The sequence below is a fragment of the Trichoderma breve genome, chromosome 5 (assembly GCF_028502605.1).
Source record: "Trichoderma breve strain T069 chromosome 5, whole genome shotgun sequence".
Lineage (NCBI taxonomy): Eukaryota > Fungi > Ascomycota > Sordariomycetes > Hypocreales > Hypocreaceae > Trichoderma > Trichoderma breve.
In genome coordinates this window covers 337,367-362,796 of record NC_079236.1, presented here as the reverse complement: position 1 = coordinate 362,796, position 25,430 = coordinate 337,367, and the positions used below count along the sequence as shown (strand labels likewise).

The 25,430-nt window shown below is 51.0% G+C and overlaps 9 protein-coding genes across 9 annotated transcripts; 1 reads left to right on the top strand and 8 right to left on the bottom strand.

Moving 5' to 3' along the window:
- Positions 1 to 376: 376 nt before the first annotated feature.
- On the bottom strand, positions 377 to 5,270 carry T069G_07825 (ribonuclease III domain-containing protein; the record flags this gene model as incomplete). Its single annotated transcript, XM_056175035.1, has 5 exons — positions 377 to 1,984; positions 2,040 to 3,593; positions 3,649 to 3,701; positions 3,768 to 4,715; positions 4,775 to 5,270. 5 exons carry the CDS (start codon positions 5,268 to 5,270, stop codon positions 377 to 379), a joined length of 4,659 nt encoding a protein of 1,552 aa, XP_056025984.1.
- A 1,709-nt stretch (positions 5,271 to 6,979) lies between these two features.
- T069G_07824 (uncharacterized protein) lies at positions 6,980 to 9,398 on the bottom strand (the record flags this gene model as incomplete). The annotated part of the gene is made up of 6 exons (XM_056175034.1): positions 6,980 to 7,332; positions 7,394 to 7,686; positions 7,747 to 7,955; positions 8,025 to 8,273; positions 8,340 to 9,193; positions 9,254 to 9,398. 6 exons carry the CDS (start codon positions 9,396 to 9,398, stop codon positions 6,980 to 6,982), a joined length of 2,103 nt encoding a protein of 700 aa, XP_056025983.1.
- A 1,187-nt stretch (positions 9,399 to 10,585) lies between these two features.
- T069G_07823 (dual specificity phosphatase, catalytic domain-containing protein) lies at positions 10,586 to 11,497 on the bottom strand (the record flags this gene model as incomplete). The annotated part of the gene is made up of 1 exon (XM_056175033.1): positions 10,586 to 11,497. The coding sequence occupies one exon, from the start codon at positions 11,495 to 11,497 to the stop codon at positions 10,586 to 10,588; it is 912 nt and encodes a 303-aa protein (XP_056025982.1).
- Positions 11,498 to 13,777: 2,280 nt separating this feature from the next.
- T069G_07822 (uncharacterized protein) lies at positions 13,778 to 16,125 on the bottom strand (the record flags this gene model as incomplete). Its single annotated transcript, XM_056175032.1, has 2 exons — positions 13,778 to 15,844; positions 15,913 to 16,125. The coding sequence occupies 2 exons, from the start codon at positions 16,123 to 16,125 to the stop codon at positions 13,778 to 13,780; spliced, it is 2,280 nt and encodes a 759-aa protein (XP_056025981.1).
- A 400-nt stretch (positions 16,126 to 16,525) lies between these two features.
- Positions 16,526 to 17,312, top strand: T069G_07821 (synaptobrevin domain-containing protein; the record flags this gene model as incomplete). The annotated part of the gene is made up of 2 exons (XM_056175031.1): positions 16,526 to 16,560; positions 16,646 to 17,312. The coding sequence occupies 2 exons, from the start codon at positions 16,526 to 16,528 to the stop codon at positions 17,310 to 17,312; spliced, it is 702 nt and encodes a 233-aa protein (XP_056025980.1).
- A 473-nt stretch (positions 17,313 to 17,785) lies between these two features.
- T069G_07820 (uncharacterized protein) lies at positions 17,786 to 18,025 on the bottom strand (the record flags this gene model as incomplete). Its single annotated transcript, XM_056175030.1, has 1 exon — positions 17,786 to 18,025. The coding sequence occupies one exon, from the start codon at positions 18,023 to 18,025 to the stop codon at positions 17,786 to 17,788; it is 240 nt and encodes a 79-aa protein (XP_056025979.1).
- A 402-nt stretch (positions 18,026 to 18,427) lies between these two features.
- Positions 18,428 to 19,708, bottom strand: T069G_07819 (short chain dehydrogenase domain-containing protein; the record flags this gene model as incomplete). The annotated part of the gene is made up of 1 exon (XM_056175029.1): positions 18,428 to 19,708. One exon carries the CDS (start codon positions 19,706 to 19,708, stop codon positions 18,428 to 18,430), a length of 1,281 nt encoding a protein of 426 aa, XP_056025978.1.
- Positions 19,709 to 20,227: 519 nt separating this feature from the next.
- On the bottom strand, positions 20,228 to 22,317 carry T069G_07818 (uncharacterized alpha/beta hydrolase domain (DUF2235) domain-containing protein; the record flags this gene model as incomplete). Its single annotated transcript, XM_056175028.1, has 3 exons — positions 20,228 to 21,068; positions 21,126 to 21,978; positions 22,065 to 22,317. 3 exons carry the CDS (start codon positions 22,315 to 22,317, stop codon positions 20,228 to 20,230), a joined length of 1,947 nt encoding a protein of 648 aa, XP_056025977.1.
- Positions 22,318 to 24,125: 1,808 nt separating this feature from the next.
- On the bottom strand, positions 24,126 to 24,956 carry T069G_07817 (enoyl-CoA hydratase/isomerase domain-containing protein; the record flags this gene model as incomplete). The annotated part of the gene is made up of 1 exon (XM_056175027.1): positions 24,126 to 24,956. The coding sequence occupies one exon, from the start codon at positions 24,954 to 24,956 to the stop codon at positions 24,126 to 24,128; it is 831 nt and encodes a 276-aa protein (XP_056025976.1).
- Between the last annotated feature and the right edge of the window lie 474 nt (positions 24,957 to 25,430).

Genomic DNA, 25,430 nt, shown 5'->3' with positions numbered 1-25,430 from the left:
CCTCCCTGGGCTAGTCCGTCAAACCCCGTTCAATAGATCTCGTCAGCTGTGTTCCTGACCCCGTAACCACGCACTCAGCAATCTCCTCCGAACCAATCACGTCCACAGTTCCTCCTCGTAGACGATCGGAGTGGGTTTTCCATCGACGCGAAGAGTGTTCCAATGCAGCTTCCATTGCAAGGTGCTACGACAGGCCGAGGTCCAGCCATGCACGAGAAAACGTTAAATCTCTCGCGTGCTAGGTGACAGCTCAGCTGTAGTGGTCATACGCACCGTCTGTATGTATCCCCCCCTGAATGTGGTTCGCCGCCGCACACGCCCCGACTTAACTTGCACCTGCGGGCCCTGATTCTAAGAGGATTGACGCGGCCGTCGTCTAGCTCGAGACGGTTGCTGGGCCGTCGCTACAATCACACTCCATCTCTCTTCTAAACTGGGCCGCGTCTTGAATAAGTGCGAGCTTCTCCAGCGCTAGCTTGGCAACCGTCACCTTGGCCTCCATGCCGCTCTTCGACGAGGTAGCGTGCGCAATCACCTTGCCGTGGACCATAAGGGCACAAAGAAGGTCGCTCTCAGACGCCACAGCGATGCCGGTATCTATGGACGTCGGCACATTGGCCACATGAAGCTTCCACTGGTTGCAGCAAAACTCGGCCTGTAGCTTGTGTGACAAGGCCGTGACAGGGTGGTTCGACGCAAACGACGAGTATAGCGCCATGTCCTCAAAGAAGGGCTGGATGAATTTGGTGAAAAAGTTTAGAACGACAGAGAAAGAGAATCCCGAATCAACAAACATGGCTCCCACCAAAGCTTCAACAACGTCAGCCAGAGCTTTTGGAGGCTGTGGCACCTCGATCCAGAAATCCTGGGAGATTGATTGAGCTTCAGCTTGGGAGGAGTTTCCATCAGAAGAAGATTCCTGGTCGCCGCCCTGTGATTTCTGCCTAGCCATCTCCTCTGCTTGCTCAAGCTGGCCTGCGTACCGCCCAATGTCGCCGAGGAGGGAATTTGTAGCCAGCAGAATATGTTTGTGAAGACCAAGCTTGACGCAGAGACAGCCGAGGAATTGGTTCGACACCATGGCCATCTTGTGTTCCGTGAGCCATTTCGGATCTGCTTCAGGGAACCGCTTAAACAGAAAGTCCACCACTGCCATGTCCAGTAGTGCATCTCCCAAGAATTCGAGTCGTTGGTAATCAGAGATGTTCTTCTCATAGACATACGATGGATGTCGGAAGGCACTGCGTACGAGAGGGGCACACGTGAAGCGATAGCCTGTGATGTCGGCAACTTTGTCCACGGTGAGGCGCTGTGCGGCGGATGTCTGCTGGCCGTACCACTTCGGGACAGCGAACGTTGCAAAATAATCCTTGTACTCGAGCATTGTGTGGTTGTTTGAGCAGACCATGGCTGTAACGGCCTTAACCGCCATGTCCATGTTCTCGGTGGTGCTTGTCATATAAGCTGCTCCAATGAGCGCCTCACAAACATCTGCAATCGACTTGTGCGACAGACAATGCTTTGCTTCCGTTTTAGCTGCTTTACCTCTCTTCAGCGTCATGTTACTCGGATACCATGTCCGACGGTCAAATGCTTTAGTGCGAATGTAGGCAGGCATATCCTTCTCTACGGCATGGTCAAAGAGATTCTGGTTGTTCAGCATCAACATTCGCGTGACGTGAGACTCAAATTCATCTGCACGGGGATGAAGAGTGAAGATGGAAATGGTTGTGGCCATCTTCAAGAATGTATCGCCAAGAAACTCCAGGCGTTCGTAATTCTTGCCCATTCCAGGCTGAAAATCGATCTGGTATTCGCCGTGTTCTTCTGTGTTGAAGCTGTCTTTCGTCACAGCCTCGAGGGCAAGATCAGAGCGAATAGACAGACCGACAAGAGAACAGGCTTCAAGAGCTAGCAAGACTGAGTCGATTCGATACATTACAACGGGCAAAATCAAGGCCATGGAGACGACATCTATCGGGATCTTAAGACAGGTTAGAATGCCGCTACAACGTAATCCTACGAGGGAAGAGACTTACTGGTGACACGCACAGAGGCTCTAAGATGACATAGCAAGCGCCACCTCCCTCTTCTTCTACAAAGAATTCGTCTAGGAAGTTTCGGCGGATCGGGAGTAGCTCTGCATTGACGACTGGCTGGTCATCTCTCCAGTTCATTCTCTTCCTCGACTTGATAGAAAGGCTGTTGCTGTATTCCTTGATGATTGGCTCAACCTTTCTGTACCCCAGACTCTTGGGTTGCGGAACACCTGTTGGCGTTGGATCAGACGGCTTTAGCTCTTCACTGATACCATGCAAGATGAACTTTCGAGATCCGTCCCACGGATCTGTAGCGAGCTTGTCTTTGAAGAACTCACTTGGAGCATCTTCCCAGTGAAGATTTTCGTTCTCGTGGGCATACTGTACTGCTTCCCAGTCAATCTCTGCCGCTTTGTCACCACCTGATGAGAGCTTGCTAGGAGCAAGGAAGTAGGGAATTTCGTGCGACTTGGCATCATACTCCTTGCTGAAAACGTCGGTAAAGAGCCTTAACGTAAAACTTGCAAGCGCCTCTATCCTCTGGGGTAGCATTTCAAACGACGTTTGCGCATTCGAAAGGCGTACAACCGACGTTCGACCGCCACCGAAAAATAACGGGGTGCTCGGTATGTCAGGCAACGGCTTCCTAGTCAGGAGAATCAGAGGGCGAGATGCTCTCCCAAGAGCTTCCGGCTGGTCGAGGGCTATGGTGGTCTGATACAAAGTAGTCGGGGGCTCTGGAGCGAGACATGAAGACCAAAAATCCGGTTTAATTCGCATGGCATATTCGGATTTTTTATCTGATGAAATCGCCAGCCTTGCATTCCTCATACTGGGCAATTTCTTGGTAAACGCCGGCTGTAGATTCCCAGTGATGTACTTTTTGTTGATCAGATATACACAGGCTTCAAAGGCAGCAGAGCATCTTGCCAACTGCTTGCTTTTCTGCACTTCTCCAGAAAACATCTTGACCGGAGACCCGTCTGGTAGAATGACTTGAGCAGTAAACTTTTGCCCTACGGAAGTGACAATGTACTCCAAGTGCAGCATTCCTTCCTCAGCATGGTTTGGGAACGACGAGGCAAATTTTGACAGCACTTCCAAGCTCGTGATGAACGTAAGCTGAGCGCCTGTCTCGGCGACAGTAAATCTCCTCTGAGTCACTTGTTCTTGGGCAGCCAGAATATCAGGGCCAACGATAAAATCAAGAACCTTGCGATCTTCAGGCAGGGCAGAGCAAAACTGTCGCAGCGCATGAGCATCCCTGGCTGCCCGTCGTAGTTTGCGTATATGGTCCAGATTGCCTACCTCGACCATGCTGACATAGAGTGACGATTTTTGTCGAGCCCGGCCTTTGGACTGGATATATTGAATCGCAGATTTATACAAATCAAATCGGATAATCACGTCGCACTCTGGTATGTCGATTCCTTCTTCTGCAACGGACGTTGCAAACAGACAGTTCGTTTCACCACGTCGAAACTTTTGTAGGGACACGATCTGGTCTCTGTAAGACATGTACGCCGCGCTGGCGGTTGAAGATTGAGATCCAATCTAATCGAATCGTAAGTCAGTTCCTGCATGAGAGAAGCTATGGGGTCAGTCTTACCATGTAGGCAGCCTTTACTCCAGGAATCTGCATCCCCGGCTGCTCAAAGAGATCTGCCAGAAGAAAGGCAGTCGATCTTGCTTCCACAAAAACAATGCATCTCTTTGCCTGCCGCTTACAGAAAGCATCTTCAAGAACTTCGTAAAGCGTCTTGGCTTTGGACGAAAGTTCTGGAGAACCGGCCTGGATGGCCCCGAAGACGTAGTCCTTGATGATCCCTCTCACTTGAGCGACAGCCGCCATCGCCTTATCGCCGGCGGCGACGTCGAGCTCCAAGTTGTCACGTCCAGTTCTAGCTTCAATTTTGAGCATCTCATTGTCCGTCGTTAGGAGTTGCCAGTAGCGGTCAGCACACCATGTCCCCAAGATCGAGGATGCGTTGGACGCAAATTCCAGATGTCTTCTGAATTGAGGGTTGCTGCGGACACAGCGCGAAATGGAATCCCAAAGCCTCGTCTTTGAGAATTCGGGATCTTCCAGTCTATCATAGTATTCCTTGACCTCAACTTGCTGACGGTGTGCTTGACTTTGCATCAAAGCCTCGTCGGAGATGGTGGCAATTTTGCTGCACAGCATGCTCTCCAATTCAGAAGCGGCATGCCAAACATCCCTCGTCAAGGCGTCGACGGGAGATGCTGTCATGCCAAGAATACGAGGACGTCCGTCAGTCAAGCGCATATAGTGGTCCTTGATGATGCGGGCGTAAGGATGATTTCTCTTTGCATGGTGCGCCTCATCGAAAACAAGCAAGCTGATCTGGCTCATAGAAATGAACCCACAGGTCAGAAGGTCAAGCAAGATCTGTGCGGTGCACACAATGGCCATGTTTTCGGCAAATTGCCTATCCCAGTACTCCTGAGACCGAACCACGCCTATCATTTCGCCGAAAAACTTGCCAACCGGAAACTCGAGATTGGTGGTCAGAACGGCGTGCTGCTGGAAACATAAGGCAACTTTTTCCACAAGAAAAAAAGCCGTCTTGTGCCGGTAGCCCTCAGCGCGACTCTGCAGCTCTACTTGGAGAATATGCCGCATGAGAAGAGCTGCAATCAATGTTTTGCCGGAGCCTACACATCTCAGTTAAGTAAGTGACAAGGAGAAACTAGATGGGGGTGAGAGCCTATACCTGTATCAAGAACAACGATTGTATTCTCGTCTCTTGCTCTCTCGAACAGGTCAATTTGATACTCGCGAGGACTTGTAATGATCTTCTGGAAAGCGTTATCTTCGTAGAGTCGCGAGATTGAGAGTTTGTCCAGGTGGCTTTCCAAGACTTCCTTGGAGTTCTCAGTGAGTTCTCTCTGGTTCTTGACCAACCAGTCCTGAAACGCCAGATCTTGCTGTCGTTTCCTCGCTATTGGCGCCTTCTGTGCATCAGATGTTTCGTCAGATTGGTCGACATCTTCGATTTCATCGGCGTCTTCAGGAGAAATCGTAATCTGTGGGTGTTCCTCGAGAGCCTCTGAGGTTGAATGTTTAGGTCGCTCCGGTAGAACAATATCTAGAGTCTTAGCTGTAGAATCGCCCGCGGCAGTAGCATGAGCAACGAGAGGTTTATCCGCAGGCGTCAACATGACCGGTGACGACGCTGCCTCTAGCAACAGGCCGCCACTACCCGACATCTTAGGCCGATGGAGTTGCTCTTAGGTAGAAGAACGATGATCAGATCAGATGTCAGAATCCAGGGAGAAGAGTGAATCAAAGAAAGATGCTGCACAAGCTGTTATCCGGTCGAGAGGCAAAGATGCGAATCTCCGGTCCGTAATCTCACTGGAGAAGAGTAGATGGAAGAGAGAATGAATTGCGACAACAAGGAAGCAAGCAGAAAACTCACGAGAGAAGGGAAAAGAGAAAATCCGCAGGCGGTGAATGCGTTTGCAGTTGACGAGGCTGCGAGCACCAAATGGCAGGAGAGCAAAAGGGGGGCGAGGCACGTGCAGTTGCTACAGCCTGCAAATGCAAAGGACAGACGGGCAGATGCAGCTGACATGCACTCTTCCTCAATGACACGCTGTTTGCCTTTCTTGAGCACAAGTTTTGCCATTCTGCAGTGCCTCTGTAATGCCTTGCCTTGGTGTCTCTTAAGTCCTACTCGTTTGTTTACTGCAGTGAGAAGAAAACAGCATCAGGGCATTACAAGCTGGATAGTGCAACAGTCACTACACTTTGACGCTTCAAGTATCACAATATGCAATTCCCATTTGACCACAAGTCTCTCATAATATTCGTACAAAACAACTCGAACATGAATTCCAGGTCTCTGTGTCCCTCACGCTCAACATTTAGCAACGCAAATCCATCCTCGTCCACGCAGCAACTGTCGACAGATAGAGCAAACATGCCAAAGACAGAAATTCCAAATGCAATGACACATCTCAAACCAATCATATCAGTCTAGGTCGTCTCCAATCCCTTTCGTTAGACCAAGTATTCAACAAAAGGAAAATACAACGTCTCTGAGTACCTATACAACTTTCCTCATCCATACAGCCCTTTCCGAAAGACAAGTGGACAACGTGGCCGACAAACAATGATGAAAACCAAAGGAAAAAAAAGAAAATAGGAAAAACACTCTTCGTTCAAATCTTCCCAGTCGTACAAACAAATCGAGCAAGAAATAAGTCCATTACGGTGCTGTTGGTGTTGACAATTGCTGCTCCTCAGATTCGTCGTCCGTCTCCCAATCTTCCGAAAAAGCAACCGAAGCTTCTACAGCATGCATTGCAAAAGTTGCCGTGTCAGCAACACCCGCAAACTCGGCTCTCTCAGCAACTGGTCCATTCTCCGATCGATGTGCGTGTTCGATTCTTGTATACTCGACACCCGCCGAGACAATAATCGCCTGAGCCGTATCTCGATCCATCTGGTATTGTCGTGGGACCAACAACTCCGTATTGATCCAATCCGCGCTCAGAGCATAGCAAGCCTTGACAGCTTCGACAGAAAATCTGGCATCATCTGCAACCCAAGCCCATTCAGCCGCAGAAACAGGTGGTGGGCGCGCGCTGATCTGTTCCCCCCTCAGGATTCCAAAATAATTCTCCAACTTCCGAATCTTGCAGTTCAGTCTTTTACATGGTCTCTGCCTGATATCTCGGGTAGTTGAAGTCTCTGATCCAGGTTGGCATGGCTTTTGCACAACACAGTGACACTCTTCTTCTTCTTCTTCTTCTTCTAGTCTCGGTACTTCAATCACGGCGGGTAGCGACGGCCTCTATCACAAAGTGAAGCAGGTCAGAACAAGTCTGTGACTTATAGGGAAACAAGATCCTTACCTTTGCAGCGGAATACGAATGAGCTGAGCTGCCTCGCGTTTGAACCCGCGGCGCCGTTACAGCTGCGTCTGTGGTTGTTGCTCCTGTTGTTGCTCCTGTTTCTGCTCCTGTCGATCTTGTTGATCTTGTTGACCTTGTTGCTCCTGTTGTTGCTGCTCTTGTGGCTGCCCTTGTGGTTGCCCTTGTGGTTGCCCTTGTGGTTGCCCTTGTGGTTGCTCTTCTTGTTGTTGCTGCTGTTGCTGCAGCTTCTTGGGTGTCGGCTTCTTGCGTTGGCTCGAGCCCGTCTTGGGAGTCTTGGGAGCCTTTGGCATCTTGGGAGCCTTTGGCGTCTTGGGAGCCCTTGGCTTCGCCGGCTTGCCTTCTTTTTGGCTTGGACGGCCGCGCTTTTTTCCCTTGGAGCTTCTCGGAACTAGTTTCAGCACACTGTCCCATCTCCAAATCATATTGCAAAGATTCGCGAGCACGGGCACTAGGCCGACGCTTTCGCATGCTTCTCTCCAACACAACATTGGTAGAATCTGGCTCAAGGTCTTCTGCGGATGTCACATCTGGAAGGCTTTGTTCGGGTTCCTCTTCCACTGCTCTCGGCAGCACCTCAGGTTGGCTACAACATGCTAGTTCAGCAAACGGTCTGGTTACAGAGCCAGGGTTCTTGGGGACTTCTTGTCCAGTCACTGAAGGGATGTCTGCCGCGAAGCCAACCATGAGTTGCCCCTTGTTATTGCTTGTCATGAAGCGCTCTTGAGCAGTTCCGATACGAGACCTTGGCACGTTATGGCGAAGCGGCGCAGCACTTGATTGGATAGGGGGAGGTTCTTCGTACCTTTGAGCTTGCTCAGGCGATTGCTTGCCTGGGGAATTGGCAGGCGTTTGAGTAGATAGGCCGGCGGCCCTGGCGGCTTGTCGCTTAGCCATCTCCTGTCGTATGGCGGCAAGACGAGAAGGGTTTTGCACACTCAATCCTTCGGGGAGAGGGTCGGATTCCATGTCGGCCGCATCTTCTGCGAGATGAAGGGGAGTGTATTCCCAGTTCTACAGAGGTACATGCATCAGTCAACCAAGTATTCGCTCACTCACCCAGATTACCCAAGGGAAACTCACATATCCAGAAGGATGCCCATTGTCAATCTCCCACTGAGTCTTGGCCAATCCTCCTGGAGCATACTGAGGCTGCAGCTCTGGAACCATCCGTTTCAAAGCCTTGTAGGCCTCGTCTGCCTTCTGTTCTCGCTGATAGCGTGGTATCGGCATCGGCATCGGCTCACCAATGCGTGGGCCTCTCGATATGGTGTCTAGGACAGCTTGGGCTTCGGGGGAGAGCTCACCGTCATCATCATCAGGCTCACCTTCCTAAGGCACGACCTGTTGCAACACTCCAAGGAAAGCGTCGTTTAACATGACACCTCTTCCGCGAACATTACACTCATTGTGGCGTTTGTCCATCCTTTGCTGTACGATGGCATCCAAAATCACATCAGGGTCCACCAGCCTAGCGACAGCAACTCGTCGGAGAAGTCGGTAATCCATGCAATCCTTCAAGGTGGGGAGGTCAATCTGAATACGAGCAAAGTCCTTGGGCTCTTTCTCATCAACCCATGCCTGGAGATCGACATTATGGTTGACAATTCCGCGCTCGGAAAGGAAGAGAAGACCCATTTCAACATCATCCTGAGTGATGCGGTCGTGGGGCATCCATGGACGGTGGTCATGAATCCACTCGGCGCACAGCATATCTTGCTGCTCGGAATGTCCTCCAAAGGCTTTGACTCTATCCGCAACGCTGTGCTCAAAAGCGTTCCACTGATCACAGAAGTTGACGTAACTGGTGACAAAGTCATGAACCTGTTGCTTGGAAAGATCAAGTTGCCAGATTATGACCGCGGAAAACGGGCGCTGCTCGCTAAGGCGCAGAATGATGAGCCATCGAACGCCCAAGCTGAGATCTTCCCATCTGAGGGTCCGTTTGTCGGTCGCAGAAGTCGGCGCAGTTTGATGCTGTCTCACGCCAGAGGGATAAATCATCGGGATATCGGGAAGCAGCCCCCTTTCCGCCATGGCGTCACGAGCCTTCCACCAATAGAATGACTCAGGGGTCAGAAGTTCCTCTGCTATCTCTCCTTCAGACCAGCCCTGATATAGAAACGGGATATCCGAGGCCGATTCCTCGACTATCGCCGCTGCTACTGTAGGGGGAGGCGTGGGTTGAGGCAAATGAGCAACGCGGGCTTTTCGGTTTACGGGTTGGGTTCCTGCATCAGAGCCCAAGGTTCCTACAACGCCATCAGTTGGACCATTTCTGTGAAAAGAAGGGGCATTTCTGGTGAGTGTACCGTCAGGTTTCAAGGGAAAATCCGCCTCGCTTGGGCTGCCAGATGGCGCGTTGTAGACATCTAGGTCTTGGAAGATCCCAGATGCCTCAGGCAAGCCATCGCCTTGTGAATTGAACACAACGTCAGGGGTGTCATCGTATGACATGATGGATATTCCTTTACGAGATAGAATCGGTGATGCTGTTCTCGAGTTGTCGGAGATTGAACGATAACGAAGAGGTTTGTCTAATGTTCCGAACTAATTAGCAATTGTAGGAGAAGCAGACGGATACCGCATACCGTGATACTCAGACCTGATAGTCCAAGAGGAGTGAGATGAGATAAAATGAACGCAAAGTGAATTATGGCTGGAGTCAGGTAATGCCTCTTAACCTCAGCACGGCTCCTGACAACCCAGAACAATGCTGAATTCCGAAAAAGAAAGCTCACAAAGGCGTAAGAATAGCCAGTTCAAAAGAGAATACTCGATAGAGATGATTCGCGACGGGAAGTGATTGTGTGAGGCCAAGTCATGCAGAAACTCTGGTAACCAATGTGCATCGGAGAGAACAAGGCGTCTGTCAAGGTTCCCAACGCGCGTGAGATAAACAGATAGGTAAACAAACAGATCACACGGAGTGATAAAGAATAGATCAGACGAAACGAGAGGAGTCGCGGCTTGGCCAAACGGCGACAATTCGTGGCTGGCAGTGTTTGCCAGATGGCCAGCCAAAAACGAACATGGCACACTTTAGCAAGACCGTGATAGGAATATCCAGAACACAAGATTGCTAGAAAAGAATTGGAAACATTAAATATTGGTTTCTGATGCAAGAATGGCTTAAATCTTCCGAGGTTCCGTTGAATCTTCGAGATTTGAGCCCAGTACTGTGATCCAAGGTTGGGAATGGCTTCTCTTCGAATCACCTGTCACAGCTTATGGCTCAGACATGGACACGATGTGAAGCAATGAAGAGGGAGAGAAGTTCATATACCAAAAACTGAATAAAAGCAATCAAAGAACTACCTTGTACCTAATTTTGTGGAAAAGACTCAACTCCCAGACGCCGTTCGCCTTCATCTTCCTGTTGCCCAAACTCAAACCCTCGCGGCCCAAGAGCTCGATGTCCGCGCCATACGCCTATTAAAGCTGTTGTGTTCCATTATTCACCAAATTATTCTATCCGAGTTCCACCCGGATTCTACCGTCTAGCCAACTGTGCAGCAAATTGGTATCTGTAGTAAGAAATGCCCTTTCCTTTAACGCCGGGGTCACTATGCCAACAAACTCATGGTCGTGCCAAATGGAAGGTTGGTTCATCCTTTGGCGCGCGGTTTCCCCTCGTATTTCCGTCATTGATCGACATCAAGAAACGGTGCGTAACCCCCTCGGTCGTGGTCCCCATTGCTCCCTAGGTCTTCTTCAACCCCATCCATCATGTCATCGAGGCCACGCTTGGTGTTTGGCGTGCCCTCAGCCGAGGCAAGTGCGGGTGCATGGCCATTTTCTTCATTGTCTCGTTCAAGGCGACGTCGCCTGGCCACGGCGACGCTGGCCTTGTTGAGCTCCTGCCAAGTCAACAACGCTCCCTTGGCTTCGTCATCAAAGTTGGCGCAAAAGCGCTGAACACTGACGAAGTTGATTGCTTCCAGCATCTCCTGCCCAAACATGAACATTACATAAGCAGCAACGAGAGGAGGGGAGAGCATGTTGCCCGTTGTGCATGTCACCAGGAGCTTGCCCTTGGTGGCTCCCCCTGTGTTGTTATGCACAGTCAGAAGATGGCTATTGATAACGTTAACAATTTGGTTGAATGCCGGAACCAGGTGGTTGGTATCAACGTCTACATAGCAGTAGACAATGTTAAACGTCTCGGATGCGGTGTTGACGCTGGCGAGATTCATGGGAGCTCTCGAGTCACGGACCACGACAAGCATGGTGAAAGCTTCTCGCTTCAGGAAGTCATGATCCCGAATGGTGCTTGTAGGGCCCAGAAAGAGGTAGTCGAGGATGAGCTGGGACTCTCTGCGCTGCTCATATCTCCAGCGTACGGAGCGATCTGTCGATTTTTGGAGCTTGTTGCCGGTGATGATGTTGTATTCCTCGAGTGTGAGTTTGGAAGAGTCGACAAGGTTGTATGAGGGCCATAGGAAGATATCCTCTGCTTTTCGGACGGGGATGTGGATTCTGGGCGGGCTTGGAGGGCGGTAGCTGTATGCTCCAGACCGGACCATAGTCCTGTCCATCCCGCCCATGCCGCTCATGGTGGAAGATTTGGGGAGAGCAGCGTTGCTTGGAGAGGAATCTGAGATGATTTCTTTGTTCATGTCAAGAAATGCGTTGCAAGATGGCGATGGGGGTTGGATGGAGTGGCTGAGGCTGTGAGCTCTGGGGTGACGATGGAGGGAAAATAGAGAAGAAGATGGAGAAGAATAGAATAGGTGTGTATAACAGTGGAATGGGGCAGCGCGAGATGGAAATAATCCGAAAAGCGCAGTATTTGGAAATGCCGATAATTTCGAAGTTGATGAAGAGAGGAAGAAGAATTTAGTGATGGAATGTGAAAGAGGAAGAAAAAGAAGAAGGTGAGCAAGAATGAGTTCGGAAGAGAAAGAGCAAGAGGGAGGTTCAAACTGTATTTCAGTGGCTGCGCTGTACTTGGTGCATGTACCGCCCAGTACCTTTACAGCATTGGAACCTGCAGATAGACAGGCACAGGTACTGGTACGAGGCACTAAGGTGGTGTGCTGTCAAAGGAAAAAGAACAAAAAAAGGAACAAATACCTGAAGGAACAAAAGAGCATTAGGCATCATCACCCCCCGCTAAAAGGCACTGAAGGTCCAGCTCCCGTGATTGGCAAAGACGTGCATGCTGAGGCTCTGCTATAAAATGCTGGAGTGTCTCCCTTAGAATAGGTGTGCTTTCAGTGCTTTCAATGCTTTGTCACACAAGGCTCCCACCTACAGTAAGAAGGCACCTGTACTAATAGGGAATCTTCCCGGGGCGTAAATCGGCCAATCGGGTGCAGCCGACGGGCTTGATTAAATGTGGCCGGACTGAACACCGACGAAGCATTCAATTGGCGAGGGTTGAGTAATTCAAATTTAAACAGGCATGCGAGTCGGTAATTATTCTGTCTTTGTTTTGTTTTAATATTGAATTCATCCTCAGGTCGATTTATCCTTTGACAGCGTGCTCTTTTCATCCTGTTCCTCTGTCTCTGCCTGCATACCGTGCCTGGGAAATCGGGCATCACGAGCCGTATGTATGAATGAGTAAAAGCTGCCAAAATCAAACCGGAACTGCGGCTCATCAGCAATCTCCGTGCACAGGTTTCGGGCTTTCTCATGCACTCTTCGTATTTTCCGATTCGAGAATGCATTGATATATCTCACGATGTGTCTCTGATTTGGCATCGATCTCATACTAGGTGCATACCTACATATTTCTAGGGTAGCTGATGTGCATCAGGCTGTCTCAGTAAGAGACACCAGACAAGAAGTATGCAAATAAACTCACATCGTTGCTCTTTTACATGATTAGTTATACAAAGGCCGGTCTATTGGAATAAATAATAAACCATGGCTGATATCAATACTGATTTGACATCACCAAAGACCCCGCATCGGCATTGATATACAGCCACATTTACAACAGCCTACAACGAGGGGAAATACGGAAAAAGAGCTGCGTCAACACCAAAGCCAAGAAAGACACATGCCGTTTTTCGATTAACCTATCATCTTGATTGGTTCAACGAATCTCCCGCAAAACAAGTAACTTCGCTGGGCACTCGTAACGAGCTTGCACCATGCTTCTAGCCCATCCCGATCCCCAACTACGACTAATCTTTTGCATTGGCAGCTTCGTGTGCGTATAGTAATCTTTTTTTATCAACAAGCTCCTCAATTGGCTCCCTTTTAGTTTCTCATTCGTTATTATCGGAACGGGTTATCCGTCATTACGACATGTGAGGGACCCGGAAAAGCACATTTGTCGTAATGTCGAACCACCCACCCACCTACTCAGGTACCTATGTAGGAGATACTTCCTTTCATCGGACACAAGAACTCTACAATTCACTACAAACTTGAACAATCTTCACTAAAAGTTTAAACACGTTGCAGAAGAGGTCAGATTTGTTCGGCAGTTGCAATATTTAGCAGACTTTTCACTCTCATAATAATTAAAGTTGTGTGGTGTTATAGTGTGGTTTCGCCCTACCCACAACCGCCGCATGATGCCATGCTTCTCGGATCAACTCCGTTGACATATATATATCTTCTCTTTATACTAATCATACATCCTTTTGTCGATTCCATCTATATCCATAATCGTACAGTTCGCCAAATCTCGCACACATCCCATGCTTTTCTCTTGCCCAGTCAAGCAAGTGGATGTTGTCTCATGTACTCCGTACAAAACACCCAAAAAAGTTCATCGACGTCCCAGTTTTACCAAACCATAATTCATAAAAGCCAAAGCAGGAGAGATGCCTAGAGATAACGGCATGGTTATGGAGCCCAAGATAGGCCAAATTCCATCACGCAGCCCGCACTTGTTGCTTTCCCCTCTCAGCCACCTCATCAAGAACATAGTCGTCATCCGAAAACTGCTCCACTTCGTCTGCATCCCCCTCGCCAATCGCCGTCCTGTTGGCATCGCGAGACTTTGCCAGCAAACGCTTAGTCTTTCGTTTACGCTCCAGATGCTCGTCGCTAAAGTCAAGACGGTCCAGAGTCTTCATGAGCTTCTCCTCCACTAGCGATCGCACGTGAAAGGCCAGGGCCTGGCTGCGGAACACGCCTGAGTAGCGGTACGAGAGCCACACGTACTGGTTCACGGCAACGTGTAGTGACTCTAACTTGGCGAGGTACTTTTCCTTTACCTGAAAGTCCTCCATCTTCAAGTCCAGATACTCCAATGGTATCTCTTCAATGTCGAGGAGATCCCCCTTTGAGTTTGTGGCGACGACTTGCGCAAGAGCACGAAGCACGTCGATAGCCCTGTCTGCACGAAGAGCAACAGGCAGGTAGCAAAACGTGAGCCTGTCGTGGATCGTGAGCGGGATATCCTGGATAATGTCTGCAATTTCCAAGATATCTGATCCCAGCCCAATCCTGTACAAGGAGCTGACCGTTGCCGTCTCCTGGATTCTCTTTAAGATAAAAGATAGTGGGGTGTCTGGTGGAAAGTAGGAAGCAAATCGCTCCACGATGCCCGCAGGAGGTTGGATACAGGCTGCCTCAATATCGTCTACACTTTTCTGAAAGGCTCGTTGCACGCTTTTCAAATCGGCCCGGTCCATGGTGGTGACAAGACCGACCTTTTCTGTCTCATCCACTGAGCCGTCGGGATTCTGTGCTGATCTGTATCGTCCCGCTCTACCACCAATCTGCTTGATTTCGGGAAATGTCAAGAGTCGGTTTTGGCTGCCGTCATACTTTGTAACAGACTCCATAATCACACGTCGAATCTCCAGATTCAAGCCCATACCAATCGCATCACTGGCAACGACAAAGTCGTAGTCGTTATCTGGGTCGTTGAATAGGGCAGCCTGCTGGGCGCGAACTTCTGGTGGTAAGGATCCGTAGATGATTGCGCAGCGTCTTCCGGTTTTCTGCTCGATGCCCTGCTTCAGGGAGTGAAGATTGAGGCGGCTAAATGCAACAATGGCATCTCCTTTCTGTAGACTATTGTAGTCCCCATTGAGGGCCTTGTCCATGGTTCTGAGAGGACTCAGGCGTTCATATCGGTGAACGACACATTTGTCTCCAATGCTGGCGCACATGGCCTGGATGACCTTGACAGCTCGCTCTTCGCCACACACGTGGACCTCTTTAGCCTGTACACCAAGCACGGCAGACGTCCAAGCGTTTCCACGATCGGCATCAGCAATCATCTGGATCTCGTCAATGACGGCGACGTCGAACCGGGTGTTGAGGGGAATCATTTCCACTGTGCAACTTGAAAAGTACTGATCCGAGTCTTCGGGAATCCGCACTTCCTCACCCGTAATGAGAGCACACGGGATGTTCTTTGCTTTAAAGCGCTGGTACACTTCGGTAGCAAGTAATCGAAGAGGGCCTGCGTAGACTCCGCACTTGGAGTTCTCAAGGGCCTTGAGTGCACGGTAGGTTTTGCCGGAATTCGTAGGCCCAACGTGAACGTGGATCGTACGCTGCATTGCTCGAGTCGCAGGAAACCACTCGTGCGGGAATCGAAAGTCTAGCAAGCGTCGGTGGCTGTCTTGGATGTCCTTGGAAAACCGCTGGCCAACGATGAATGACTGGAACGAGTACTGGACTTCCTTACTCAGGCCCTTGAGATCCTTGCTGATAAAGGCGTCACGCAGGTTCCAAAACATTGGATTCTTGTCACGACGGGTTATGTTCTTTTCTGCCAACATAAAGGCATGATCGATAGCGTCCATGAAGAGCGCCGCATGTCGACTTAGTTCATCCTCAGTGACGCCAAGTTGTGCCGCCCCTAAGGAGTTGAGTACAACCTGGAAGCGATGGAGGACGGTAGAGCGGAAGACTTTGTGGCGGCCAGTATATTTGCCAAAGTCGAGCCTCAGTCTGGTGTTGGGATCATGGCCCTGGCTGACCTGTTTGTAGTGTAAATGTGAGACAGGTTCCTTCATGAAAACTCATGACGTCTAGTAGTTAGACTTACCGAATCAACTCGAGAATGAGGCACAGGCTTTACCTCACGTTTTGAACCGGTGCTCAAAGCTTCTTTCAGGGATATCAGCCTGGGCTTGAATGTCTTTGGCTTACTGGCCTTTGGCGGCTGAAGCCTTGATAAGTGGGATGTGGTTGAGAGTTGGCGCAGACATGCCGCTCTAAGCTGGCCTCTGAAAGAGCCGTTCTGGGCCAGAGCTCTCATGACAGCAGCGGACAGGACGCAGATATCATGATATTGCCGCTGCAAATGGAAGAATAAAAAGCACCCGACAATGGACAAATTTTGTTGTAGATTCACACCGGCCTACCCTACATGCCGGGCCATTCGTGAGAATTTCATTCACAAACTTTTCGATCCAATGGCATCTCTCGGAGATTTGCCGGACCCGGATTAGCGTTTGGCCGGCGGACCTGCAGCCAATGCGGCAAACTGTGGACGCAGTTTCGTCATAGTTTCAGCGAGCTGCCTGCATCCTACAATCACCGAGTTCTGCCTTGCTTTGTTCCATTACGTCCTTTTACTCGCCCCAACATTGTCTGACAAACACCAGACTCGAAATCTCAACATCTTTACACAAGGCGACTCATAATTTACCGCCAAAATGGCGTCTTCCTCTTCCGCAACTCCGCTGCTTTAGTACGTTGAAGCTCCCTAAGCTATAGGGGCTTTTGCTCTGTAGCGCCCTTGTTCGGTATCTCCATGCTAACAAAGGCATCACCAGCTCCTGCATCGCCCACAAGACCACAATCCTGTCCGAATGCACAACCTCAGCCTCGTCACAAACCTCGTCGCTCGCCTCCATCATCCTCCCAAAGATTGAGCACACCACCCCTCAGAAGTTGACGTACACCCACGGCCAGAACCAGATTCACTATGTCGCCGAAGCTCCGTCTGATTATCCCGAACACCCGGCCGCCGGCGGCTTGACCTTCCTCGTCATCGCAGACGGGTCGCTGGGCCGTCGCGTGCCGTTCGGATACCTGCTAGAGATCCGCAAGCGATTCTTTGAAAAGTTCCCCGAGCACAGCGACTTTGCCGAGATGCCAAACTACGGCGCCGGGTCGTTCAACGCCGAGATGAAGAGCCTGATGGTGGAGTTTGGCACGACGAGCGGCGGCATGAACGACGCGATTGGTAATGCGAAGCGCGAGATTGACGATGTTAGAGGCATCATGACGAAGAACATTGAGAGCTTGCTCGAGCGAGGCGAGAGGATCGATTTGCTTGTGGACAAGACGGACAGGCTGGGGAGCAGCGCTCGCGACTTTCGGGTCCGGAGCCGCGGGCTGAAGCGGCAGATGTGGTGGAAGAATGTCAAGCTCATGGCGCTGCTGATCCTGGTTGTGGCTCTCATCATCATGATTATCGTCATCTCAGTCAAGGGTTAAGACATGAAGATGACGCTATCATGATTTCAATTTCCCTTCTTCTTTTTTTTTAAGTGTTTGATCAGAGCAGCGAAGCCTAGATGCTGCAACCATGTATTCATAGTAGGGATTTGATGTTCTTTTTTGGGAGTCAACGGGAGAGTGCACGCCTCACGAGGAATTCTTTGTTTTATTTGCGGTCAATGGGAACCTAACGCTGAAAGTACTTTGAGTTATAATTACAACGCGACGCTATTCTTTTTCAATGTGCAAGCAGATCAATATTACTTGGTAGTAGTAGTATACTAGTATAGCCTTTTGTAAGCCAGCAAACTGCACATTTGTTACTCGATATGTCATCTCATCCGCCACACCGACCCAACTGAGAGAAACAATACAATGCTAATATCTAGAACAACACCGTAGAACAGGTTAATATAAGACCTCGCCCCGAATATTTACATCACCGCAACTTACCCGGATACAAAATATCTTCACAACTTGGGCGCATTTGCGCCACTCCGCGTCTCCTGGTAGACATAGCCATGCGCCACGGGACTGAATCCCGCAACTGGAGATGGAATCGCTGAGCCGACGGATGGCTTCCGCAGTCTCTCGGTGAAGAAGACGGGGTGCGTTGTCGATGCGTTGTGGGCTGGCGCGGCGTGCGTGTGCTTGTTCCATATTGCCTGCAGCTGGGCGGTTGTTGGGATGGACTGGAGGGAGGGCGTCATGGTGGTGGTTGCGTTGGCTTTGTGGTGTGGAATTGATAGAGCAGTACGGATTATGGGTGTTTTGGTGCTCTTGAAGAGAATCAATGTGATCAATTGGGTGCTGTGTTATAGGGGATAGTGAGGATGAGGATGAGGATGAGGATGAGGATGAGGATGAGAATGAAGATGAAGATGCTGTGATTAGCTGCATGAAGTCGCTATGATGGAATTGCTGGGCGCCGGCCTTACTAAGCCGAGGTTCATCGGTAGCTCTCCACGGAGGAGTAGACACAGCTTTGGCATGAGGATCAGCGCCGGAAATCTATCTCTATTGATGGGATTGACGAAGCAATTGAACTCATGCTGCATCATTGTCTATAAGTAAACAGAAAAAGAAAAAAGAAAGAAAAATAAATGAATAAATCATTTGCCCTTTTTACCGCTCTTTGCGCCTTGCTTCTGTTGCTTTTCCTTTTCCTTTTGCTTTTCCTTCTCCTTTCCCTTCTTGATAGCAGCTACCAGGCTCTCCACCTCTTCTGCCTTTTCCTTTTCCTTCTTCTCCTCGGCCAGCTTATCCTCCTTGGCCTTTTGCTGCCCTCTCTTCTTTGCGGCGTTCTTTTCCGTCTTCTCAATCAGGGCGTCGCTCTCCTCCCAGAGCTTCTTTGCTACCTCGTCGTCCTTAATTTCTCTCCGGGCAAAGTCTACCTCCATGCACTCCTTGATGAGCTTGCCGCCGGTGCCACGCCCGAGGTCTCCGGCCATGGCGGCGTACAGAATCGACTGGGCACCTTTGTGAGGCGACTTGAGCAAGAACCAGGGGATGGCGTAGAAACACATGTAAAGCGCAAGGCCAATGAGCGAGCCTCGGGTCAGCCATCTGCGCGTGCCGGGTGTTCGACTGAGACCGGGGTCTACAAAAATGACCCGGGTGTTCATAGGAAGCTGATCAGGGCGCTTGTATGCGTCAAGGTGCTTCTGGAAGTATGAGCCGAAAACGTTGAGGGCGAGCTTGCTTCGTGCGTATGCAGAGCCGGGAGACCAGCCCTTTTCCGCATTTCCGAGACCTTCTTTCAGGGAGGGAGATCCAATGTACGATGAACATGTCGCTATGACGACGCGGACATCTCTATCAAAGGGCTGCGCCTTGAGAGCCGGGCTGAGGATGCTTAGGAGGTGAAAGTTGGCAAGATAGTTGACCTGCCACATCTCCTCCACGCCTTCTTCTGTAACGGTCCGCTTCCCTCCTCCCGGCGTCATGGTCGATGCGCACAGCACAATCATGTCCAATCTTCGAGGAGGCGCATTGTCGACCCATTTCGTGGCAAACTTTCTGATGCTGTACAGACTGGCGAGATCCACCTGCTCTGCGTATATCATGTGGTTGCCCGTCCTGTCCCGAATATCCTGTATAAAGTCGACGAGAAAGGGATCTGAGGCGGGGACTTGGGTCAGCAGGACGAGCTGAGCGCCGCGGGCTGCCAGCTCGTATGTCACTTCTGCCCCTATCCCGCTCGTTCCGCCGGTGACGATGACGACTCTGCCATGGAGGTCGCGCTCGGAGGGATTCGACCTGCCCGATGAGTAGAGCTTTAGCAGGACGAGGAATGTGACGGCGGCGACGGCGTAGACGATGTTCCAGACATTGTCGTGGATGACCTGTGGAAAGCCGTTTTCGATGAGATAGAAGATGGTTGGCACAGGCATTGTGAATGAAACGGCCTAGTCGTGAGCTGCAGAGGTGGAAGTGGTTTAGAAGAGGTCTGAGTCGGTCAATTCATCGTTTCGGGTCGTTGATCGTAGCATCTGATGCTGTTGTGCTGAGATGTTGAACGGAAGAAGGAATTGTTTCGTCGTGGTACAAGTTCGTTGTAGGAGGCGATTCAGGAGCTCCCACGTGACACAGCTCCAGTTTAAGGCCTCCTTCCATTGTTCCAGCAGAGCATTATCTACAACTTGCACTGATTCACGATAAACACATGCCATCAATTCTGAAAATCAATTGCCTCGTGTCCGATACACCTTGAGCAATGACACTTCTAAATGGTATGCCATAGATGTGCAGACAACGCTGTAATTTCGGGTGGTTGAGGTGCTAATTATTACTACCTTAGTGGTATAGAATACAAACTAACGTGACGGAACCGTCTCCGTCTGGGGTATGACCATGAACACAAAACACAAGACGGCATTTTCCATAGCTCATCCAAAAACAATAACAATCGCCTAATTCTGCCTTTCATTCTTTTCCTTTTCTTTCTCCTTCTCCTTCTCCTTCTTTGACTTCTTCTTCTTCTTCTTCTTGTTAACCTCCAGCTTCACAGGGTCGCCTTTTCGCACCCAAATCTCTCCAATGGGATCGCCCTCTTCTTGCACACAAACCCATTCACCAATGCCGTACTCTTCAGGTGCATGGCGCATTCCTCGGCCGCCTCCGCCCACAATCAGATTTCCTGGACGGTAGCTCTCATCCATCTGCATGCGGCGGATGACACTGCCGTGGACGCGGACGTTGTTCGGAACGTCTCGCACTTCTCCGCGCGGCAGTGGCCAGTTGATGGGCTTCCAAGTCCCGTCGGATTGAAGATCCATTCGGCGGAATGGCATCCACTCCATCATGTTCCAGGCGGTGACAGCCATTGTGGAAAGGCCGCCGCCATAGACGAGTGAGTCGTGGATTTTCGCGATATGTGCCTTGTGCATCATCTCGAGGAACGTCTTCTTGAAATCTTGGTCGTCGTCATCGCCCATAGTGTCCGGGCTTGAAGGTGCAAAGGGCTCTGCCCCCTCTTCGCCATCTCGATTAACAAGAATGTCGGGTCCTCTCTCTTGACCACTTCGGCCGTTCTTGACGCCGGCGCTGCCATACTCGTTGTACAAGTCAAAGCAATCCAGCTCCTGGACCTTCTCTAGATCGAATTTCAAGCCAGCACGGATGGCTTCACGAACCATCCATATCAAAGGTACATGGCTTGCATTCTTGCTGCCCTCGACATCTGTTTGCCATCCACCCCCCACGTCGCCATGACCACCGGCAAACCATACTTCGTCAATATCTTGGTCGCCGCTATCCTCATATTCAACGACAGAAAGCTGATCTGAGGCATTGCAGCCAGTTACTGACAGGCGGCGTTCTGGGCGGGCAGCAGATCTTGACCTGGCTCTATATGGCATATACTTGCTGGCTTGTGGGTTTGCCGATGACGGCCGTCCGTCCGCTGCTGTCGTCTGTTGGCTAGGCCGTCTGCCTCGGCCTTGGTTATGCATTCTTTCTCCACCGTCTACTTCTCCACTGTATTCATTATCTTGGTCATGGCCGAGCATGTGCCCCAAGTCCTTCTTCCAGTGGCCGTGCGTATTGTGGCGACGCTTGTTGTTGTGTTGCTGATACATCAAGTCCTGTCGAAACTTGGCTCGTCGCTCATCGATGCTAACTGCATGCCGGATGACTCTGGCACTACTACGCGCCGTGTATGGAAACTTGCTTCGCTGCATCCACGCAGTCTCAAACCGAGGCACAGAGTTGACTGTATCGAACAGGCCTAGGAACCGAATTCTGCCCACCGGTCGCGAAAAAGTCTCACGGAAGCCTTTCATGAAGTGGTACATTTCATGCTTCTTCTTCTCATCTTCTTCGGCAAGCTTCTCATCTTTGTCACCACCGCGGCGACTCTGCCAGTTGGCGAATGCCTTCCAGGCGAATGAAACCATTTCTTCGTTACCGTGAGACAAGAGACCGATGTAGTCGAGCATCTCAGCCAAAAAGCGGGCAATGTACGAGCCGCGACTGAAGCCAAACATGTAAATTTCATCTCCAGGATTGTAAAAGCGCATGAGGAAACGATAACCCCCAACGACATGTTGGTCAAAGGACGAGCCAACTGCCGAGTCTTTGGCTTTCTGATACCATGACCGAATGCGCCCTTTCAGACCAGTGTGTGTAAGTGAAGAGGACACAACGTACGTGCCAATACCGGCTAGTGAATATAGAGTCAGTCGTGCTCATGAATTATTTGTTCATGACGACACTGGCGCGAGCGCGCACGCGTCGCCAAACACTTACGCTGGTAGTAGTGATACTGATCATCTGCAGTGCGATCAAGCATCCGGAAGATCTTCAGAATGTTGCTGTCGCTATCATCGCCGTGGAATTTGTTACCCGTGCCGTCGAAACAAAGAATCAGCTTCCTCGGGGTTCTATTCTGTGGCGTCGGACTTGCTGGACGTTCCATGATGGCTGCCGCGATGTAGTCTGAGCTCGAACGACCCTTTGGGTGCTCGGCGGAACTTGGATCTAGCATGCTCCCAGAAGCCATGGCCAGTTATATGTGGGCTCTTTAAAATCAATCTGACCAAATTGGCAATGTGGATGATGAGGCGGAGCCAGGGGATTTGCCAGTGTGCCTGATCAGAAAATTAACGAGAAGAGCTAGGCACTGGAAATAACCATAAGCACGAGAGGGGCGCCCGCGGCTTATTATTAGTACTTTTGCGATCATGAGCGTGGCTCATCTTGGACGGCTCATACACATGACTCTGCAGCTCGTTCTCCGTCTTGAATTCTCGTCTCGCATTAGCCTTGGACTCTCCCCGAACACAACTTCTTCTGTCCATCGCGGCCGTGTGGAGTATCTGTGAGAGAGGCTGAACTCCAGCCGGCTGAAGGGCGTTGATCGCTTCCCTGTTGAGATGGAGGAGCTGCACGTCTCTCAAATGCCGGGGACTAGCGACCAATGGGGGAGACGGCAGAAGACCCCTTTACTCAGGGATTGGCGGGACACCTTGAGATTCAAGACATTGCGCATCAGAGCGGGGAAAGGTCGCAGAAGAGCACATGCATGTCTCAGTGCTGCTTTGAAGGCGAGCCAGTGAGCGACGATGGGCTTCGGTGTTGATAACGCGGGTAACTCGTCCGCCGAGATTATTCGGCCAGTCACATGCGGAGGATTTGGAATAAATGCGGACATCTCTTGCTGCGGCTGAGGTCGGACCGCAGATTCAAGGAAAGGTTGTTATGTACGTCGCCCAGCCGCACGACGCCATCGAGAGCATGTTTCTCGAGCCCGTTGTCTCGTCCATTGGTGCTATTTGCTGCCTGGTTTCCCGTGTGGAACGGCACACTGTCTCTCTCTATCCTTGCTGCCGGCCGCCTTCCGTGATCATTACGGGGAGATTTTATGACGTGAACTATTGTGCAACACATGTTCCGGAAGTTGTACCACTGTCGTCTAACGCTTTTCTCCTCCCGATAATAAGGAGACGAAAACGAAGCTCTTGGCAGATGATATGATATGGAGTTGGTTCGTACAAACACAAGCACAAGCAGCCCACGTTAACAGGGCGATATCGAGTTTCGAGATGCCCTTTTCTGCGGATATGGCCCAAGTATGCTCGGGGCTCCGCAACGGGCCGTGCCTAGAACTCTTTGGGCGCAAGAGTAATTTCAATGCAGCCAAGGTTTGTTCTCAATAGGTTAGCTGCAGATTTGACTAATTGACTCTCCACCCCCTGTTGGATCTGTCAGTTTACGCCATTCTGGTTCTGGGCTTTTGATGTGCGGTGTGTTGATCGTGATTCCCTTGGCTGGGCTGTCGATCGCCTAGCTGAATCCTTTTAGTCGACATACAGCAGCATTACGAGAGAGATTTACCTTTGAGGAGTGCCAAAGAGAATCTGGGTGAGGTGTGTGTACGGTGTGTGTTAGTGTGTGGCGGATAAGACACTCCCAACTTGCCGGATCTCAATCGAGATGGGAAAATCGACACGGAGACTAGGAACTTTGTATCTGTCCAAACAGCGCTGCGACTCCATTACAACTGGACGGCTGAACAGTAGCTGCATCTCTATCCATCTCCAGTGCAGAGTTGTAATCCATGTACGAGTACAGTAGCGTGCATGGCGAGAATATTTGCAGGACAGAAAACAGAGCAGATTTTGCTTATACCGACTGCTACGCTGATACTACAACGGGTCATATGTACATCCAAGGCATGCAGGACATGCTGCTGGCCTTGATCGATTGCATCACCAAAACGCCAAATCCAAGACATTCCCGTCCAACACTTTCCTCTCTCGTCTTGGTGTTGTTTGAGGGATCATGTTGGTTTGCACCTCTCTTCTAATCTCACAGCTTGCTATCCTTCCAAATGGGCTTTCTCTTCTCAACAAAGGCCCGCACACCTTCCGTCATGTTGGCTCCGCCGTCCATCTTGGTGTAGATCTCCGTCAGAATGCGGTCGGTGGCATCCTTGGGGTTCTCCGCCTCCCAGCCGCTGAGTAGGCCTTGACGGGCCACGATGATGGAGTCTGGCGAGTTGTTGGCCAGCTCAATGGCCCATTGAAGGGCCTCGCCGACGACATCGCTTCCTCGGGCAATGACGTGGTTGACTAGCCCCCAGCGAAGCATCTCGTCGGCCTTGTAGATCCTGCCGAGCAGGGCCATCTCGGAAGCGCGCTGCATACCGACAGAGCGGATGAGGCGAGGCAGCGCCCCCTGGATGGGCACGACGCCTCGGGCCACCTCGGGCAGGGCGAAGCGCGCATCGACAGACGCGATGACCATGTCGACGTTGAGAATCATCTCCATGCCGCCGCCCAGGCACAGGCCGTTGACGGCGGCGATGATGGGCTTCTTGCCCTGGCGGTTGCTGAGCCCGCCAAAGCCGGCCTCGGGAGCCTTCTTGGACGGCTCGTCGGGGTTTGCGTTGCGCTCGTTCCACTCCTTGAGGTCGGCGCCCGCGCAAAAGGCCCGCCCCATGCCGGTGATGACGGCGCACCGCAGGGCCGGCTCGGCGTCGTACCACTTCCACAGGCGGTCGAGCTGGTAGTGCATGTCGTGGCGGATGCAGTTGAGCTGCTTGGGGCGGTTGATGGTGATGAGCAGGATGTGTGGCCGAGGCGCCGTGATGATGACGTCCTCGACCGCGGGCGGCGAGCTCATCATGGAGATGGCCATTGTTGCTTGCCTCAGACAATTGGACAAGGGGGCGAGCGAGGCTGACAGGGCAAAGCAAAGGCGAGTGGTGACGGCATATGAGTGCCAGAAACAAACTTGATACTCCGGGGGAGGAGGTGACCGGCACCTAGATTATCGCTTGTTGTGTCTCTCTCTGTATCTTTGCCGCTTGGTCTGTCTGTCTCTCTCACTTTCTTCTCTCTGCCCCTATTTCGCCTTGTTCCTCTTTCCCTTATCTCATTCAGCAAATGAAAAGCAATGAGACGGTCCTCAAAACGCGGTCAAGCTGGTCATGGCCGCTGCAACACGGCTCAGATATTCACGTTCGAGTGTATATTCGCCAGCGCGGTGAGTAGTTGGGCTCTCAAGGGGGGATTTTGGCGGTAATCCGTCCGGCTCCTCCCAGCGAGTAAGAAGAGAGAGCACGAGTAATAAGCGGCTGTTTTACGCGCCTTTTGGACAAGTCTGTGTGGG